The 13,114-nt window shown below is 40.5% G+C and overlaps 2 protein-coding genes across 2 annotated transcripts; both read right to left on the bottom strand.

Moving 5' to 3' along the window:
- Positions 1-1,487: 1,487 nt before the first annotated feature.
- On the bottom strand, positions 1,488-3,446 carry LOC113134584 (acyl-coenzyme A thioesterase 1-like). The gene is made up of 3 exons (XM_026314031.1): positions 2,884-3,446; positions 2,497-2,684; positions 1,488-2,096 (listed from the first exon to the last, which is right to left on the bottom strand). Exons 1-3 carry the CDS (start codon positions 3,338-3,340, stop codon positions 1,488-1,490), a joined length of 1,254 nt encoding a protein of 417 aa, XP_026169816.1. The 5' UTR covers positions 3,341-3,446.
- Positions 3,447-4,482: 1,036 nt separating this feature from the next.
- On the bottom strand, positions 4,483-8,171 carry LOC113134590 (acyl-coenzyme A thioesterase 3-like). Its single transcript, XM_026314038.1, has 3 exons — positions 7,222-8,171; positions 6,875-7,062; positions 4,483-6,312 (listed from the first exon to the last, which is right to left on the bottom strand). The coding sequence occupies exons 1-3, from the start codon at positions 7,676-7,678 to the stop codon at positions 5,722-5,724; spliced, it is 1,236 nt and encodes a 411-aa protein (XP_026169823.1). The 5' UTR covers positions 7,679-8,171; the 3' UTR covers positions 4,483-5,721.
- Positions 8,172-13,114: the final 4,943 nt, after the last annotated feature.

The raw sequence follows: 13,114 nt of genomic DNA, 5'->3' as shown, positions 1-13,114 counted from the left end.
GATGACAACAGCCCAGATCACTGTTGACACCATCTAAAACCAGAAGAACTTCCAAACATCATAATTTCAGTTTTCTTGCCATTTAAAGGAAGTAAATTTCTGGACATCCATCTATTAATATCATTGAGACAGTCCAATAAAACACAGGTTGAGGCAGTGCCTGGCTTTAGGGGAAGATAAATTTGAAGGTCATCTGCAAAGCGATGAAATGAAATATTAAGCTTAGAGCAGATAGACCCCAATGGCATATAGAGCACACGAAGGGGTGGGCCTAAGACAGAACCCTGGGGGACACCACAGGAGAGGGGGAACCTTCCTTGAGCTGTTGGGGCCCATGTTCACAGAAAAGGTCCTCCCAGATAAATAAGTGTTTACAAGCGCCCGTGTTCACTATAATAATAATTTATGGTCGCAAATGTTGGTTACTAAGCCTAAACAAAGCCCTGGCTGCTTCTAAATTAAAGCTTTTCAATGACTGATGGATCCTAGGCTTTAATAGAGCATTGATGGATAGAATTGCATTTCAATTTTAATTATTTTACCTATAAATAAAAAAATCAATGGTGCTCAAGTTGAAACAAATTAGTTAAAAAAAAGTAAGGTTCCACTGAATTAATGAAAACATGTTGGCATCTAGAAGTTGAGTACTACTCTGATGAGTGGTGAAATGTTTCGACCTAAAAACTAGAAGTCCAGCTGCCATGACTCAACCTCTAGATAATTTCCCCTGGACAACCAAGAATATTCACAGACAACAGTTGGCATGTTTCGCTAGCTGAAATGTTAGCCAGGTGTCCAAACATTAGGTAGGCCTATTATAGTTTAGTTTAAATAGGCACCACTCTGTGCAACAGCTTGACCCTTGTTTTATTAGCATTTCTTTGTTTAATGTTGGAAAATTAAGTATGACAAATCAGTTAATAGTATTTTAATATGCAAGAGAGTAACAGGTACAGGGTAATAGTTGACATTTCAGTAACAGGAACTCAAGATGTACACCGCAGACACTCACTTAAATATTTTATGTTGTGTCAGTTTCTACAAATCCCATATAGGGACTAAATGACAACAATGAATATTAAGTTCTAACCATAATGTCTTTGAATCCAGAAACAAAGTTATCCTGTTTGTCTGTGCTGTACACCTCCACTGTCTGAAAACTATTAAAAACATATCAGTGAATTTTTCCTCACAAAAGCAGGGGTCCATCTGCTGTCAAGAGCAAGCTGCAAAAGAAAGGCAATCAGTCACAGAGTCAACATTTTTTGCACAGTAAATGTGTGCAATAAGTGTGTCTTACCATTAATTTTTTAATATGTATTAAGCCCATGTCAGGTGAGACTGGTCACAACTTTAGAATAATATAATGAAACATCAATTAAATATTAAAATGTTCTACTCATTACAAAACAACCAAGCATGAACCTAATCATTTATTAGCCCTGATATCATGATCTGTTACTATATGTTTCTTATCTTATTTGTATCTATATTTTGACTTTAGTTTGTGCAGCATCACAGCTCAGGTGAGTTCTGAAGAACTCCTGAATCTTTGACCACAGGTGGACTTCAGCTGCAGCATGGGTCCTGGCCCCCCCCCCCCACAGGACTACATGGGGAACGACCCCATGAAAGCTGGAGGTGCAGTATGGACCATATGGCGGCTCCAGCATGTGTCCAGATCCAGGATAACTCATAGTCTCAAAGTTCTCCTTCCCATGGTGCTTCAGTCTCTCCACTATCTGCTCCATGTAAACCTTACTGTTCAAGCAGAGGTCGTCCTCTGAAGCCACAAAGAGGAACCGTCCCTTGGCTTGTTCAATAGGGACCAGGCTGCCCTTGTTCTTCTCTGCCACAGGATTTTCAAGGGTATAATTGATCATGCTAGCTCCCGATTCAGTGAGAATAATCTTGCTCAAGTCAAATGGTATTGGTGGGATGATTTGTTGGTTCTTATAGTACAGAGGAACACCTGCAACAGCACTGCAGCCATTAATCCACACTACAGCTTCAACACCAGGTACAAAAGCAGCAAGTGAAAGTGCAATTTCTCCTCCCTTTGATCGTGATATTATGCCAACTCCTTTACTGCACACCTGAGAAGAATAATAATAAGATAATAAGAAGAAAAATAAGTTAGCAAATTAGAGGTGTTATAATATGCTTAAACATATTTTTTACTTCAGGAATTGGGCTATGAAGGTAAAACAGCGATTTTGTGTTAAAAGATTGTAATTTGGAAGAAATCCACTTAATATGTCAGAGCTAAACTGCTAAACTGTAAATACTGTTTTCAGTTATGTACAGATTGTGTAACCATGTGGTGACGAACGCCAAATGTTTGTCACACATACCTGGCTATTAATCCAATTCTGATTCTGAACCTCAGAAAAACATGTACAGTTGAACAAGACCTGAATCCAACCTTTGATTTAAAACAAACTTGCAAAATTGTGGACTGACCCTTAAAAGCATAATTTACTTCACACAGCTCACCTTTGGTTGTTGTTGTAAAAAATCCACTGCTTCTTTAAAATGATCCAGATGCATCTGTTTGACATTGTCAGGGTGGTCAGTGTAAACTGGTACAGTCAGAACCACAAAGCCTTTGTTGGCCAGCAGACTGGCTCTTTTCTCAGATACAAAGGTGCAGAGATCCAACACTGCAGGAAATGGACCTTCTCCTGGATCATAAGACATATACAACACAGTAAATGTCTATAGAGAATCATAGGAAATCTTAGCTCATTACATTGTATGAATTGTTGAATTTAATATTTTGATGCAATGACACTAAACTGTAACAACTACAAACACAGTCATAACTACAGCACTGTATGTTGTACAGACTGTGGTGAAAACATAAAGTACAGAACCATTTACCTGGGGGGGTAAACAGGACTCCCTGAAAATTCTTCCCTTTGACAGGAAGCCGGCTGACCCCGTTTCCAATCAGAAGCCTCTCATTGGTCACCTCTGCCAACATCCTGTCCTCCCTGTCCTCCTCATGTACAGAGAACTTCACCACATGGGGATTTAGTGCACATGGTTTTTGAAACTTTTTGTGCAAGGCATCTGCCTTCATCGACCACAGCAGACCCATGGGTTCAACCCCAACGTAGCTCCCACTGAGTGAGGGGTCTCTGAGCAGGTCTATCTCCCCGCTCCCATCAGCCCTGTAGGTGGCTGAGGAGCCGAACACCACTCCTTTCTCGTCCGTTGATCTGGCTCTCATGGTGACCACCTGCCTCGACCTCAGCCCCTCCACCTTCACCTGAACAGGCTGGTCAAACAAACATCTGGCACTCGGCAGCAGCCTCAGTCTGACTTGGGAGGACATCTCTCCACAGACAACAGATCCTCTCTCCACAGACTACAGATCCTCTCTCCACAGACTACAGATCCTCTCTCCAGAGACTACAGATCCTCTCTTCACAGACTACCGATCCTCTTTTCAGACTACAGACCCTCTCTTCACAGACTACAGATCCTCTTTTCAGACTACAGATCCTCTCTTCACAGACTACAGATCCTCTTTTCAGACTACAGCTCCTCTCTTCACAGACTACAGATCCTCTTTTCAGACTACAGCTCCTCTCTTCACAGATTACAGATCCTCTTTTCAGCCTACAGATCCTCTTTTCAGACTACAGATCCTCTCTTCACAGACTACAGATCCTCTCTTCACAGACTACAGATCCTCTCTCCATAAACTACAGATCCTCTCTTCACAGACCACAGATCCTCTCTCCACAGACTAAAGATCGTCTCTCTACAGACTAAAGATCCTCTCTTCACAGACTACAGATCCTCTCTTCACAGACTACAGATCCTCTCTCCATAAACTACAGATCCTCTCTCCACAGACCACAGATCCTCTCTCCACAGACTAAAGATCGTCTCTGTCATCCTCTCTTCACAGATTTAGAGTTTGTCCTGTGGACATAGCAAAGTCAACAGGTTAGGTGAATGTTCTGCATAGACAAGCACAAGCAGATAACATAGTGACAATGCTATCATTACAAATGAAAAATTAACAAGCCAAATGTATATCAATACAATCCTAAGCTCATACTCTACTTGACCATACAGGTGCTTGTACAGACTCCATTGTATGAAGAGATCTCACAAATTTTGCGTTATTTTTCAATATTTCTTAATATGTATTGATTTAAAAACTTAGTTCAATGGATGTAACACATATATTTCCAAACGTCTGTGTACAGACTGGTACTGGTCACACCTGTCCATATTAACATATGCAAATGTGCAGTAATAAGCTTTTTGTTTTTAATTAAGGAAGACAAGATAGTGGTTACACTTGCACCCAATTTTAAAATCTTGGAAAAACACAACATAATTCTTTTCTGTGTATAATATATATATTTTATTTTTATAAATATATATTTTAGATATAGCCTAATATGATAAATAAATCCAGTTGGCAATAAATTTGATTCTAAATATATATATTAACACCACTTTTATGGGATGTCACAGAATGGTTAGTTTATTGATTCACTAGGAAACAACAACATAAAAACATTTTTGCATTACAAATCAAATGGTACATTATTTGATAAATGTGACACTTGGGTAATCTCCTAAATGAGCCTTTATGTGAATACAATCTGGATTAAGAGAGAAACTGGTAAATCTGTGCACTGAGCCATGGAAAAAAAAATGACAGGCTACAGGCCCAGTTTCTACTTAAAAGTTTGTGTCAACTTTGTAGTGCAATCGGGTGAATTGATATTGATTGCCTGCAGTAGTTATGAAGTTAAACTATAAAGCCCGAAGTTATAAGTCAAATAATAAAAAATAAAAAGGGTCTATGTGGACAAACAAACAGGCTCAGTGATTGGTCGCTCAGGCACATTTACGCCTCACCGTTCTTCTTTCTGACTGCTGATTGGTCGACTAAACGTGTTTTCTGTCCTAAGATGTATTTTATGATCGACATTGCCTCATTAACAAACATTTAAGAAAGTTAAACTCAGACATGGCTTAGAAACTGACAGCCTGACAGGGTTTATTTAAAAGCTTCATGAGCAGAAGTTCCCCCAGTCATATGTTCCTGATCAGGAACCTTTTGCTAAAGTTATTGATAAACAGGGCTCAGACTGAATTTCAAGAGACAAATTCAACTAATGATGTTCCTATTATGATACAGACAAACGTCTGAAAACATTTCCTTTGTTCACTTAAAATGACTTAAATCATCATAACTGTGCTTAACAAATTTCACACATGAGAAACACTGAATTAGTTTATAGCAGTATATTTGTTTAATGTTCCAAATTTGGAACATCAAGCATGAAGATGATCTTTTAGCAGTTCATTTACACTGTGGGCTATTGAACAGTCAGGAGGTTCTGGGTACAAGTTCCAGTGTGATACAACAGAACATACAGTGTGTTGCATAACTCTACCCTCTTGCCTAATCTATGGATGTACTATAGGTTAGGTTTACCAGACTGTTATTAGAAGGAGGTCATAAGTTAACACATTATTTCTAGAGGTTTTTGGTACAGTTTACACAAAAAGACATGGACTAATCATTGATACTGTGCTACAAGTGTAACTGTTCTATGATCAATAATTAAATAGAGCAAATTTTCAGAATTGTGGATTAGATTGTGATTTCCACTTAATAAATGCAGTGATTTTATCAATGTGTTGTTTGTATCGCTATAGCTACATCTATAACCTGGCTTTATTCTATGCAGCATCACATTTCAAGTGAGTTCTGAGGAAGTCCTGCATCTTCTTCCACATGTGGACTTCAGCTGCAGCATGGGCTCTGGGTTCACCCCCCCACAGGACCGGGAAGCGAATGAGCCCATGTAAAGCGGAGGGGCAGTATGGACCATATGGTGGCTCCAATAAATGACCAGCTTCAGGGTAACACACAGTCTCAAAGTTCTCCTTCCCATGGTGTTTCAGTCTCTCCGCCATCTCGTCCATGTAAGCCTTGCTGTCACAGTTGAGGTCGTCCCCAGAAGCTATAAAGAGGAAGTGTCCCTTGGCTTGTTCAATGGGGACCAGACTGCCCTTGTTCTTCTCTGTCACGGCATCTTCAAGACCATATCTGATTATGCTAGCTCCTGATTCAGTGCGAATTACCTTGTTGAAGTCAAACGGTAATGTTGAGAGAATCTGGCGGTTCTTATAGTACACAGGAACACCCACAATGGAGCTGCAGCCATTAATCCACACTACAGCCTCAATACCTGGTACAAAAGCAGCAAGTGAAAGTGCGATATCAGCTCCCTTTGACCGTGATATTATCCCAACTCCTTTACTGCCCACCTGAGAAGAAAAACATGCTAGTTAGAGGCAATAAAATATGTTTCAACACAGAGTCCAGGAACAAAATCCACAGCACCCCAAATTAATCTTAAATATGTTAGACAGGTTCAGTAATAGTGTGTAAACATGAAAAACAAATCAGGGAGAGATCATTTAGTCAGACTCCACTCTGGGTTTCTGTTTTTCCCCACTACTGTCGCCGATCAAGTTTTTACACTTTTTCAGAAAAGTTCCTCTTTTTTATGCCACGACACTCCCCTGATCAGTTTCTGCTCATTGACTCACCTGTAGCTCATCTCTTTCATTACCACCTGTCTGCTGTGGCAGCAGTCAGCCACAACATTACTGCTGTAGTTTTCTAACCACTGAGTCTTTCGCTGTGTTTACTTTGCCTGATTCCTGGACTCTGCGTTGACTGCTCATACTCTGCTCCTGATTTTTTCTGCATCATCAAACCAAAAAACTTATGTTGCCTATCTGTGACAACTGACCTTTGCTTTAAGACAGAATAAAAAATTGTCAACATGTCCTCTAAAACAATCATTAACTTCACAAAGCTCACCTTTGGTTGTTGTTGTAAAAAATCCACTGCTTCTTTAAAATGGTCCAGATTTGTCTGTTTGACATTGTCAGGGTGGTCACTGTAAACTGGTACAGCCAGAACCACAAAGCCTTTGTTGGACAGCAGACTGGCTCTTTTCTCAGATGCAAAAGTGGACAGATCCAACACTGCAGGAAATGGACCATCTCCTGGATCATAAGACATAAACAACACAGTAAATGTCAATTATTGATCAAATGAAATTCTGGATCTTATATAATATGCATTCTTGATATACAGAATCACTCTTATTATTACACAAAATGTAGTTAGATTGTAGTGAAAACAGAAAGTGCAGAATTATTCACCTGAGGGGGTAAACAGGACTCCCTGAAAATTCCTCCCTTTGACAGGAACCCGGCTGACCCCGTTTCCAATCAGAAGCCTCTCATTGGTCACCTCTGCCAACATCCTGTCCTCCCTGTCCTCCTCATGTACAGAGAACTTCACCACATGGGGTTGTAGTGCGTTGTTCTTGAAAAAGTACTTGTGCAAGGCGTCTGCCTTCAGCGACCACAGCAGACCCATGGGTTCAACCCCAACGTAGCTCCCACTGAGTGAGGGGTCTCTGAGCAGGTCTACCTTCCCGCTCCCATCAGCCCTGTAGGTGGCTGAGGAGCTGAACACCACTCCTTTCTCGTCCATTGATCTGGCTCTCATGGTGACCACCTGACTCGACCTCAGCCCCTCCACCTTCACCTGAACAGGCTGGTCAAACAAACATCTGGCACTTGGCAGCAGCCTCAGTCTGACTTGGGAGGACATCTCTCCACAGGCTACAGATCCTCTCTTCACAGACAACAGATCCTCTCTCCACAGACTACAGATCCTCTCTTCGAAGACTGCAGATCCTCTCTTCAAAGACTACAGATCCTCTATTCACAGACTACAGACCCTCTCTTCACAGACTGCAGATCCTCTTTTCAGACTACAGACCCTCTCTTCACAGACTACAGATCCTCTCTTCACAGACTACAGATCGTCTCTCCACAAACTACAGATCCTCTCTCCACAGACCACAGATCTTCTTTTCATACTACAGACCCTCTCTTCACAGACTACAGATCCTCTCTCCACAGACTACAGATCCTCTCTTCACAGACTGCAGATCGTCTCTCCACAGACTACAGATCCTCTCTCAACAGACCACAGATCTTCTTTTCAGACTACATACCTTCTCTTCACAGACTACAGATCCTCTCTCCACAGACTACAGATCCTCTCTTCACAGACTACAGATCCTCTCTTCACAGACTGCAGATCCTCTTTTCAGACTACAGACCCTCTCTTCACAGACTACAGATCCTCTTTTCAGACTACAGACCCTCTCTTCACAGACTACAGATCCTCTCTCCACAGACTACAGATCCTCTCTTCACAGACTACAGATCCTCTCTCCACAGACTACAGATCCTCTCTTCACAGACTACAGATCCTCTCTTCACAGACTGCAGATCCTCTCTTCACAGACTACAGATCCTCTCTCCACAGACTACAGACCGTCTCTTCACAGACTGCAGATCCTCTTTTCAGACTACAGACCCTCTCTTCACAGACTACAGATCCTCTCTTCACAGACTACAGATCCTCTCAGACTACAGATCCTCTCTCCACAGACTACAGATCCTCTCTTCACAGACTACAGATCGTCTCTTCACAGACTACAGATCCTCTCAAACTACAGATCCTCTCTCCACAGACTACAGATCCTCTCTTCACAGACTACAGATCCTCTCTTCACAGACTGCAGATCGTCTCTCCACAGACTACAGATCCTCTCTCAACAGACCACAGATCTTCTTTTCAGACTACAGACCCTCTCTTCACAGACTACAGATCCTCTCTCCACAGACTACAGATCCTCTCTTCACAGACTACAGATCGTCTCTTCACAGACTGCAGATCCTCTTTTCAGACTACAGACCCTCTCTTCACAGACTACAGATCCTCTCTTCACAGACTGCAGATCCTCTTTTCAGACTACAGACCCTCTCTTCACAGACTACAGATCCTCTCTTCACAGACTACAGATCCTCTCTCCACAGACTACAGATCCTCTCTCCACAGACTACTGATCGTCTCTTCACAGACTACAGATCCTCTCTTCACAGACTACAGATCCTCTCTCCACAGACTGCAGATCCTCTCTTCACAGACTGCAGATCCTCTCTTCACAGAGTACAGACCCTCTCTTCACAGACTACAGATCCTCTCTTCACAGACTACAGATCCTCTCTCCACAGACTACAGATCCTCTTTTCAGACTACAGACCCTCTCTTCACAGACTACAGATCCTCTCTCCACAGATTACAGATCCTCTCTCCACAGACTACAGATCCTCTCTCCACAGACTACAGATCCTCTCTTCACAGACGTAGAGTTTGTCCCGTGACTGTGACAGTAAATATGAAAAAATTAAGTGTCAACACAATAATTACAAGACAAAACAGAAAACACAACTGAAAAGCCAGAATATGTATGAGATGATTAATGTGTAGGTGACTTTGGTGCCAGTTATGTTTCCAAATACAGTAACGATAGTTATCAATCAATCAGTCACGGTGGGAACCGTTAACACCGAGAAAGACCTGACGTCACAGGACTGAGACGAGACTAAAGTTAATGGTATCGTTAACGTAAAAACGTTAACGTAAAAGGCGGAGCTTACGTTGACGTTACCGGATTGTTTTTTTTTTTAACGGCTTGACCATAGTTGACGTTAGTGAACCCAGAGTGTTAGAAACAGGGCGTCTTAAAAAGCTTAAATCAGCCATCGTTGTGCTAGTAGCCAGTTAGCTTAGCCACAGCATAACCTTAGAGTGATGTTACTTCTCCGTTGGAGAGCTAACGTTAGCTAACGTAACGTTAACTGCTGTGGGTAAATCTCAGTCACAAACCACCAAACTTGTCATTTCAAACTCCTTTACTGGTTTAATCGTCTTCCATTCTTCAACTAGCTAGTTCATGTAACACGTTAGTGACTTCTGTTATTTGAGCCACACGACTGACTGATTTATCTCGGCCAAAGTTTACTGACTCTGTATCGACACTGTGCTCGGGTTTTTAGTCGGTGTGACACTTTAAAAATCAGACTTTCTAATGTTCAGTGGTTTAACATTTGGATGGGACAAATGCAGATGTCTCCAGTATTGGGTGGGGGGACATGTCCAACCCGTCCCCCGTATTAAACCCGGTCAGTGTGTAAACGCACCGAATCTGATCCTCTTTCAACCCAAGACTCTGATGCAGGACAAATCAACATGTTTACATGTCACTACATGAATCAAACACTCAGTTCCAATCAGTCACAGACTATTATTGCACTTCTCCAAGAATAAACTGGCTGTTACTGACCTGATTCACCTTTCCTGGTATAAACACTGCTGGTTCCTGTGGATGAAGCTCAGTGCAGCTGCAAACTTTGTCCAGCAGAAGACGCTCACTAACCTGTGTTTGTTTTACACAACTGAGGGAAACACAAAACATCAATGATAGAATATTCACCTCAATAATATATTTAAATCATTGTATTTGATTATTTGCATTTTTATATACATAATATTTCTATGCCACCACATTTACTCAACAGTATGTGTTTGACAACTGCACTTACTTTGCAGATTTTCTTTAAATTGCACATTATAGCACAGTCCCCTTTAAGGCAGAAGATACAAGTGTTTATGTGATTATTTTGCAAGTCTCAAGTCTCTAATGGTTGAGAGTAGCAATCTAGTCTCCTACATGCAGTCCAGACTGCCTAGAAATCTGCACTGATATATCTTAATTATTGCAAACCATGTACTGTATTATAATCACTCCATTATCTATTAATATATACAGTATCAGCACTGATTAGTTGTTTGGTTGATGACTAAACTGGCTATTACTATGTGGTATATGAAAAAAAAAACACACCCCCCTGCCACAAAATCATGTAAATGACTTTATTTACCTGATTTCATTCCAGGTCTGTAATATTGTCTTCAGTGTCATCTAAGAAGTGAACTAAGAATGTATGTCTAGTTTGTGAAATTGACTTATCTGTCTGTTGTTTACAGTTGACTTTCAGCTTATACATTTCCTTAATGTTAATGAGCTGAACAACCTAAAAAAGTCAATTAAAGACTGTTCGCATGTCCCAGAACCGGAGCCCAAACCAAGCCTTTTAAGAACAAGTCTGAAATCAAGTCTCAAGTCACTGTATGTGTGATTTAAGACTTGAGTTAAAATCCCAAGTCTAAATCCAAGACTTTATCTATGGTGTTTATTTATACAAACTGTGCTGCTGCAACACTCTAACTTCCCTTTGGGACTGACCATCTACCTGCCTGTCTATAATCAATAACTAAAAACAGAATTTACAATTTTTTTTAATATTATACCAGAAATGACTTAAAATTACAAAAGATTACAAGACAGCCACTAAAACTATTTGCCAGGCCTGAGTTATAAATGCAATGTTCTATAATAGCATCTATAATTTGGCTTTAGTCTGTGTAGCATCACAGCTCAGGTGAGCTCTTGGAACTCCTGGATCTTCTTCCACAGGTGAACTTCAGCTGTTGTGTGGGCCCTGGACTGACCCCCCCACAGGACTGGTTTGCCTGCAACCCAATGAAAGCTGGACGGGCAGAATGGACCATAAGGTGGCTCCAGCCAGTGTCCAGCTCCAGGGTAACACAGAGACTCAAAGTTCTCTTTCCCATGGCGCTTCAGTCTCTCCACCATCTGGTCCATGTAAGCCTTGCTGTCCCAGTTGAGGTCGTCCTCTGAAGCTATAAAGAGGAAACATCCCTTGGCTTGTTCAGTGGGGACCAGACTGCCCTTGTTCTCCTCTGCCAGGAGATTGTGCACAGCATACTTGACCACGCTAGCCCCTGACTCTCTACTGTGAATAACAGAATAATCTCTACTAAGCAGGATTTAAATCTGTTTCCATGAATCACAACCAGGCCACAGCAACCACGTCCTGGGGGACAGGTTTATTTCTGTTGTGGCAAAATCACCTGAACTTAATATTTAAGTAATGAAAAAAAATTGACATCACAAAGTAGAGACTGTGTAAAACAAGTTATCTTCCAGGGATCTAATATTTAACAAGCCAAATAAGCAGAGGCATCAAATGAAACCTTTCAAAATTGGAAGAACTAGGCAACAGGGTAACAGCCTTATTAAAATAAAAGTATTAGGGTGAGTTTTAGTATATATGCTTCATTGTAGACAAAGCCCCAGTGTACCACTGAAAATGTTTGTCATGTTTTGCTGGATAAAATGTCAGCTACGTGTCCAAACACTGGGTATTGTAGTTTAGTTTCTGGAACAATTGTTATAACAACATTGTTTATTTAGTTAAAAAATGGCATTAAGAATTAAATTAAGCACCACACTGTGCTACAACTTGAGGCTTGTTTTTTTTTACATTTATTTGTTTACATGTTGGAAAATCAAGTTTGCAAACAGCATTTACAGCATTTACAGAGTATAAGCTGAGGCTTCAGTAACAGGCACTCATGATGTACACTGCAAAACTTGGTAATGAGACAAGATGAGATAATTTGGAAGAAATTTTTAAAAAATCTTTAAGTTCAACTTGAATGAAATGTGTCCATATACAAGACCAAAAAAGACCAAATAGAAAATATCAGCTTACACAGTATCTTTCTCAATGAGAGGAAGGACAATTTACTACTACAGGCTAAATAAGTCTCGGGCCACAGGGCCCATATAGAATGAAAGAAATGTGGGTGGTGATTTTATGTGTTTCTGTTAATTTACACAAATCCCAACATTGAATTTGAAATTCTCACCATAACGTTGTTTAATACAGAAACAGGTTTCTTTTATTTGTCTATGCTGTAAACCTCCATAGTTGTCTGAAACGTTCATCACACTGTTACACCAAATGACACAGGTCCTTCTGTTTTCAAGAGTGAGATCCATGTTTGAGATCTCTGCAAAATGCTAAATGCATCTTACTATGTTCATCTTTTAAACATATTCAGCCCATACTAAGTTAAAATGAATCACATAAATAATATTTAAAGGAAAGACATTAAAAGTAATATTATATTGTATAATTATATAATGTATTATATAATATTCAAAGTTCTACCCAAAACAAGAAGCATAAACATGATCTGCTATAATTACTCAGCAGCCGTGTTATCGTGATTTGCTATTATATTTTTATATTTCTCTTA

This window comes from Mastacembelus armatus, chromosome 17, assembly GCF_900324485.2.
Source record: "Mastacembelus armatus chromosome 17, fMasArm1.2, whole genome shotgun sequence".
In the NCBI taxonomy this organism is placed as follows: domain Eukaryota; kingdom Metazoa; phylum Chordata; class Actinopteri; order Synbranchiformes; family Mastacembelidae; genus Mastacembelus; species Mastacembelus armatus.
Note: the sequence above shows the minus strand (reverse complement) of the source record. Positions and strands in the feature narration are given on the sequence as shown.

Excerpts from the sequence above, each read along its gene's own strand:
- LOC113134584 (XM_026314031.1), bottom strand. The coding sequence starts at position 3,340 with ATGTCCTCCCAAGTCAGACTGAGGCTGCTGCCGAGTGCCAGATGTTTG. Across the intron at positions 2,685-2,883 it reads AGTCCTGTTTACCCCCCCAG|GAGAAGGTCCATTTCCTGCA; the intron begins GTAAATGGTTCT and ends CTTATGATCCAG. Across the intron at positions 2,097-2,496 it reads TTTTACAACAACAACCAAAG|GTGTGCAGTAAAGGAGTTGG; the intron begins GTGAGCTGTGTG and ends TATTCTTCTCAG.
- LOC113134590 (XM_026314038.1), bottom strand. The coding sequence starts at position 7,678 with ATGTCCTCCCAAGTCAGACTGAGGCTGCTGCCAAGTGCCAGATGTTTG. Across the intron at positions 7,063-7,221 it reads AGTCCTGTTTACCCCCTCAG|GAGATGGTCCATTTCCTGCA; the intron begins GTGAATAATTCT and ends CTTATGATCCAG. Across the intron at positions 6,313-6,874 it reads TTTTACAACAACAACCAAAG|GTGGGCAGTAAAGGAGTTGG; the intron begins GTGAGCTTTGTG and ends TTTTCTTCTCAG.